Source organism: Orycteropus afer, unplaced genomic scaffold (genome assembly GCF_000298275.1).
Source record: "Orycteropus afer afer isolate SDZICR_OR568_19922 unplaced genomic scaffold, OryAfe1.0 scaffold00057, whole genome shotgun sequence".
Taxonomy (NCBI): Eukaryota; Metazoa; Chordata; class Mammalia; order Tubulidentata; family Orycteropodidae; genus Orycteropus; species Orycteropus afer.
The window spans coordinates 8,908,449-8,915,758 of record NW_006921644.1 but is presented as its reverse complement, the minus strand read 5'-3'; the positions used below and the strand labels follow the sequence as shown (position 1 = coordinate 8,915,758).

General features: G+C 47.8%; 1 protein-coding gene across 1 annotated transcript in view; it reads right to left on the bottom strand.

The window, feature by feature from the left end:
* Nucleotides 1–6,636, bottom strand: part of KLHL36 (kelch like family member 36) — an 18,946-nt gene extending 12,310 nt beyond the window's left edge. Inside the window, exon 1 of the mRNA XM_007939138.2 lies at nucleotides 6,560–6,636. Coding sequence (XP_007937329.2) covers nucleotides 6,560–6,636 — 77 coding nt within the window. The remainder of the gene's footprint in view (nucleotides 1–6,559) is intronic.
* Between the last annotated feature and the right edge of the window lie 674 nt (nucleotides 6,637–7,310).

The following is a 7,310-nucleotide window of genomic DNA, read 5'->3' as shown; positions in this document are numbered from 1 at the left end:
CCTGGACCGAGTCGGCCCTCCCGGGATGCCCGGGGCCCGCCGCCACCCTGGCGCTCGGCTCGCCACCCCTGCACGGCGATCCCGTGTGGGTGTCGCTGTCTGTCCCAGGCGCTGGGGACGCAGCGTGGACAGGACAGGCGCGGCCCTCGTAGGACAGACGTGTTGGCCCTGGGTGGAAGGGGCGTTGCTCAGTCACCTCCTTGGCTTGGCGTGGACGTTCCCGGCTCCGTGAGTCCCTGCCTGAATGCCCGGTTCCTATAAGGTCAAAACCCCCTACACCTCCCTTCCAGCTGCTCCTTCAGCTCTTACCACCTTCCGTTAGGAATAAACAGATTTCTTACTTGTTTTGCTTAGTGCCCCCCCCACCCCCATGGCTGGAGGACAGGAGTTACTTCGGTTTTGTTCCCGGCTTGGCCACCAGGGCCTGGCACACAGTAGGTGTCAAGTTAATGAATGAATGCACTTGACCATCAACGACCAACTTTCTTAGCTCCTGTGCCAACGTGGACGAACCTTGGAAACACGAGATGAGCCCAAGAGCCAGACACAAAGGGCCACCACATAGGGTGTGATCACATTATAGATTTCATTTTACATTATGTTTCCGTGTCTCCGTGTAAAGCATTACATATGTGGGACAGAGTATTTTTAAAGTTATAGTTAAAGAGGTGTGTGTGTGTATTAAAAAAAAATGCACTGCCGTCCAGTCGGATCCGACTCAAAGACATCCCACCTTGGGTTTTTGAGGTGATATCGCTACAGAAGTAGATTGCCCAACCTTCCTTCCAAGGAGTGGCTGGGGGGTTTGAACCACTAGCCTTCTGGTTAACAGTCACATGACTTAGGCACTACTGCCACTAGAGCTCCCAATGTGTGTATATATGCAATGTGTGTGTACATATATATGTTGTTGTTGTTGTTATTTGCTGTCGAGTCGGCCCCGACTCATAGCGACCCCTCCTTGGGTTTCCGAGGCAGTATCACTACGGAAGTAGATATACATACGTGTATATATATACGTGTGTGTGTGTGTGTGTATATATATATATATATATGTATATGTATATGTATATGTATATGTATGTTGTTATGTGCCGTCGAGTTGGACCCAACTCATAGCAACCCCTCCTTGGGTTTCGGAGGCGGTATCACTACGGAAGTAGATTGCCCCATCTTCCTACATAAACCAAAAACCAAACTCACTGCCTTCTAGTCAGATCCGACCTCCTTGGGTTTTAGAGGCAGTATCATTACAGAAGTAGATTCTCCAATCTTCCTTCCGAGGAGAGGCTGGTGGGTTTGAACTGCCAACTTTCTGGTTAGCAGTCAAATGCCTTAGGTACTATGCTACCAGAGCTCCTTATATATGTATATGTATATATGTATGTATATATATATGTATATCTGTACCTATATATATATATATATATATATGTAAACCCATCAGCCACTCCTCGGAAGGAAGATGGGGCAATCTACTTCCATACTGCTACTGCCTCTGAAACTCAAGGAAGGGTCATTATGAGTTGGGTCTGACTAGACGGCACATAGTAAATAACTATATATATATATACACACATACACACACACACACATATACATATACACATATATCCACTACCATCAAGTCAATTCTGACTCATAGTGACCCTACAGGACAGAGTAGACCTGTCCCATGGGGTCTGCAAGGCTGTAAATCTTTATGGAAGCAGCCTGTCCCATCTTTCTCCTGCAGAGCAGCTGATGGGTTCAAACCACGGACCTTTTGGTTAGCAGCTGAGTGCTTTAACCACCACGCCACTGGAGCCACAACGTATATATATGACGCGTACACACATACACACAACGTATATGCATACGCTAAGTGAAGGAAGCCAGACACAAATGACCATATAGTGTATAATATACAATATAGCTCTGTGAGTAGCAATATGTATGTGAGAGTGGCAGTGGGGGTATGAAGTCAGGGCCTGAGGCAAGCTCAGGAATCCACCTGTGACCTTGAACTGACAAACAGGTGCAGGCAGGGCTGGCCTGACTGTCCTTTGGTCCTCAGCATCACATAGCAAGCTACCATTTCACTTTTTGTTTCTGTAACATTTTCCTGAAAATTACAAAAGTAGTATGCTTAATCAAAGTTGGAAAATACAGAAAAATCCAAAAGGAAAAGAAAAAACATTTCTGGGCCCCCCAAAACGATAACCCTTTATATTGTCTTTTGGTAATTTTTCTATCTATGGGTTCTTTGCAGTGATCGTCACAGGAGTAGTTGACACTGCGTACAGATTTCCCTAGATGGCACGCGCAGTCCAGTGCTTGACTACTAGCTGAAACGTTGGGAGTTCGAACCCACCCAGAGGCACCTTGGAAGACAGGCCTAACAGTCTGCTCCTGAAAGATCACTGCCTTGCAGACCCTGTGGGGCAGTTCTTCTGGGAGCGCAGGGGGCTCTCGAGGAGGAGGAATGGACTTGACCATGGTTAACAGCAGAACAACCGCAGCAACTTTCCACGTGCCACACACTGCTCTTAGCTCCCCGCACGTATTAGCTCTTCCAGTTTCCTCAGTCCTTTGAGGAAGGAATTATTACTCTCCCTGTTTACAGGTGGGCAGACTGAGGCCCAGAGAGGTGAAATCACTTGCCCAATGTCACAGAGCTCGGAAGTAGCAGAGCGGGGCTTCAAATCCAGGCAGTCAGGTTCCAGAGGCTGCACACCCAGGCTTGCCCTCTGCACCACAGTGCCTTCGTGTGATAATAAAAGGGGCACGCTCAGTGCTGGGTACTTGGGAGACACAGACAAGCACAAAAGAGCAGCATCACCCACTGTCACCCACTCACCGGAGGAGAACAGCTGTCAGTATTTGAGTGTAAATCTGCCAAGTGTTTCCCCTGTGCATCGGCCCTGTGCATCTATGCAGATGAGTCACGTGGTGCATGCTTTCTTATAGCCTTTCTTTTGCCATTAGCAGATAGCATGAGATGTCTCTCATGTCTGTAAGGTCTCTTCCACAGTGTGATTTTCATAGCTTCTCCGCCTCATCGTGATTGTTCACTGGGCCCTTCCCTTATTACTGGGCATCTGGCTGGTCTCATGTTAGAACTAACACGAAGCTGAACACCCCTGAGATGACGTGGAGTTGCAGGGTCACAGGAGTGCATATTCAGCAGGCTGTGACCTCCCCAGGGGCTGCACCAGTCAGTGTCCCTTGACAGTGGCTGCACACCCTGTCACTTCTGAGATTCAGCTACTGTCAGAGGGAGCCAGGGCCGCTGTGTCATTTGCAGGGTTTGGTGCAAATGAAAAACATGCAGCCACACATCTTTTTCCTGTCCTCTGGGCTCTCTCTCGGCCTGTCATGGGCTTTTACTTGCTATTTAATGTCGCGCTGCCATGGACATGGGGATGTTCACAGGTAAATGCAGACTCTGAAGGGGCCTAGGGCTGTACCCTGTGATTTGGTGGCCAGGGCGCCTATACCCAACCCCACCCCTCCCTGTGCCTGACCCCAGACCCCTACTGGGGCACTTGGTGACAGTGGTTGATGGGCAGGGCAAGGGAGAGAGTGGCCAAGAGCCGTTCCTGGAGAAGCAGGGAGTGGGGAGGCAGTGGGGAGGGGCATTTCATGTGAGCCAAGGCTCCAAGCCACTGGGCATGCTCCATTGTCCTGTCAGATGCCACACAAAAGTCAGTGATCATTAATTAGCATTGCTGAGAATTTTAAGAGGACAGCACAGAGTATTAAACCACAAGTACGGGGCCCTTCCAAGTGTGGGGCCACAGACCATGAAGCCAGCCCTAGAGGAACAGGTGGGACGGTTCCCAAGGAGAAACATTCGAGGCTCGTGTCACCTTCTGCCTTGTTTTGTCTTGTGGCTCTCTTTATTTCCATTCTTAGTACTTCAGTTAAAAACAGGTGTCCGTTGGTGGTTACCAGGGACAGATGGGTGGGATCACACACACACACATTCATACACACACATTTGTTATCTTTGGTGATGGGAAAGGTTACACCAAATGTAGGTGGCATGCTTGTAGTTTGACCAAGGTAAATGATGTCACTAAGAAGCACACAAGAAGAAAGGACGTTTTTGGTAAATGCTAGCATTTTGTGTATGTATATAGCATACATATATATGTCTAACATACATGTGTATGTAATTATATGTATGTAATTGTTTATTATTTGTTTCTATAATTTATTTTTTTTATTTTATATAAATGTAAGTTTTATATGAAATAATTTTATATCACATAATATTTGTTATATTAAAAATTACATAAAATCATTTTATTTATATAGTTTAACATCATATGTTATAGTTTTGCAACAACCAACAATACGTATGTATTACCTATGTATGTATACATATATGTGTGTAAGTGTGTATGTGTGCATATGTCCATATATGTATATGCTCGTACTCAGGACTATATATCCATTATATCATAAAGCACATTAGGGCACAGTTACAGATACTTTTCAGACATAACCAGACACCTCAAGGAATTGGGGCTCTGGTTTGAAGCCTTAGGACCTGAGTCTCCTGAGACAACTTGGTCAGTGACTTAGTATCTTGCAAAGTTTATGTTCTACATCCTAGTTGGATGAGTAGAACTTGAAAGTGGCTGTTAAGTTACCACTGTCAGTCTCCTCTCATCTGGAACAAAGAAAGATGGAAACCAAGGACTCAGAGAAGAAACTAGTCTATAGGACTGACGGTCTACACCGACCATGGCCTCATCTGCCCTGAGACCAGAAGAACCAGACAGCGACCTTCTAGTGATGCCTGTCCACCACTACCACCCCTTCTGGTCAGGCCATGAAGGGTGGCTCCCAACAGAATGGGAGAAAAATGAACCACAGAATCTCAAATGCTTCAAAGAAACAGATGTACTGGCGCCATTAAGACTAGAGCCCTCCTCGGGACGGTCGCCTGGAAACGTGTCATCTCCAGCGCCCGGTCACCTTCTTGCTAGATGACAGATTGGCTCATTAAATAAAGACTGTTACCAATCAGTACTTTTCACCTTTAAAAAGTCATCTCTGAGACCAATGGTCTAAAGCAAAGGTGACAGGGAAACCAGATGGCTAGAAGCGAAGTATCCAGAATGGAATGAATGAGAATGTTGACATGTTGTGGAAAACACAACTGATGGCACAGAATATTTGCATAGTCAGTGTTCAATGGGAACCTAATTTGCTGTGTAAACTTTCACTAAAAACACAATAAAATATTATTTTAAGACAAAACAAGCAAACAGATGTCACCGAGGAGTACCCAGTGTAAAGAAGCACATTATCCAACCAAACAGAACAGCCACAGAAAGGGGCCTAGACCAGCTGGAAGGAGCTCCGGTGGCATGGTGCCCGAGGCGTTTGACTGCTAACCAGGAGGCTGGTGGTTCAAATCTACCAGCCACTCTGTGGAAGAAAGACTGGGCAGTCTGCTTCCATAAAGATTTACCGCCTCAGAAACCCAAAGATGTCGCTACGGGTAGGAACCGACTTGATGGCAGTGAGTTTGGCTTTCTGTTTCAGACGAGCAGGAGCAAGAGTGCCTGGTGGACACACAGACCCCATGCTGAACACTCTTCTCAGGCTGCCAACTCCTCACGGTAACCTTGTTGGGGGACACTGTTGTTAGCCTACTCCACAGACAAGGAAATTGGGGTTCCGAACGATGAAATGACTCACTCAGTATGACAGGGCTGGTGAGTGCATGGGTCAGGATGAGGATGGGGAGCCCTGGCCAGCTTATGCTAGAGTCCAAACAGTCAGCTAAGCCACTGCTTTCCTTCTGGTCAACCTGAGCGGGTGCTACACTGCACCTCACATGGCAGGATGCAGCCGTAACTAAGGGAGGCAGGGAGAGGGGGCTTTGTCTGCCTTCCTGGACAGCTCTGGAAGGGGATGTCGTGGAGAACAGCTGGCTTTGGAAGTGGAGGGAAGCCCTGGACAGCTGCTGCTTGCCGTGGAAGCCCCTCTCATGCTAGCATGTTTCCTGGAGGAGGAGGCGGCTGGGCTGGTCCTCCACACACTGTTCTTACCAGCACTTAATCTTTGACTCAGCTTCCCTCCCAAGGGTGGAGTACCAAAGGTTGAGTACCAAAAAAAGCAAGTGCACTGCCATCGAGTCACATCCAGCTGTGGTCGTTAAGTTGTGTGTCAACTTGGCTGGGCCTGGTTTGGTGTGGCTCAGCAGCTGGGTGTAGTGATTGGAGCCAGTCAGCCCAGATTTGAGCCCTGGCTCACCTACTTCCCAGCTGTGTGGTGGTCTGCGAGAAGGTACTTGCCTTCATTGTGTCTCAGTTTCCCCATCTCTCCATGGGGGTGATGTTTGCTCCTTCCTCGTGACGTAGTTGTGAGGATGAAATGGATGAATTTGTGTGGACCACTTCTCCCCAGTGCCCAGTGTACAGTAAGCACTCAGTACGAATGAGAAGAACCACACCTTTGGTCGTCACACTAACTGTGACTCATGGCACCTCGTGTGTTACAGAGGGGAACTGGGATCTGTAGTGTTTCCTTGGCTGGAATCCTTAAGGAAGCAGCTCACCTGGCCTTTCTTTCATGGAGCCGCTGGGGGAGTTCTAACTCCAGCCTTTTGTAGCCGCTGATCACAAACTGTTGCATCACCCAGGAACCTATAGACGTTGATGATGGAGCCTTACACGCTCCTATTAGAGAGGTTTCTTTGATGTAAACCTTTGATTCCTGTTAAATGCAAGCCCTTTGATGATGATGATTTTCCATTAGTCATTGACATCTGAGTGTTCCTCAGCTTCAGGCATTATCTCCAGGTCAAGTTTGACTGGAGGGAAATGGAGATGCTGATCTCCAGACAGAGGTAGACAGAAGGAGAGAGGCAGACAGGTGTCAGGTGGGAAGCCGCTGTAGAGCATCGCTTTACCTCAAGCCACCTCTTACCCTAGAGCTACACTGTGCAGTCTGGCAGCCACCAGCCACTCCTGGCTGTTTCCATGTAACTTTTAGTGAGTTAAGATGATGTAAAATTAAAGATTGAGTTTCTCAATTACAACAGCCGTGTTTCAAGACCTCAGTAGCCACTTGCAGCTAGCCTGCCGCGTTGGCCAGCACAGCCATCCTGCAGAAGGTTCTCTGAGACCTGCGGCCTGGAGCAGCAGTTACTACCTGGATCTTTGGGAGAGTTACTATCTCTCTGAGCCTCAATTTCATCACCTGCAAAGTTGGAGTTAATCCATTTGGCAGCTGCTTACTGAGTGCCTGCCATAGCCCTGGGTACACAGCAGTACACAATGCAGATAAAAAATCCTGGCCCGAGAGGC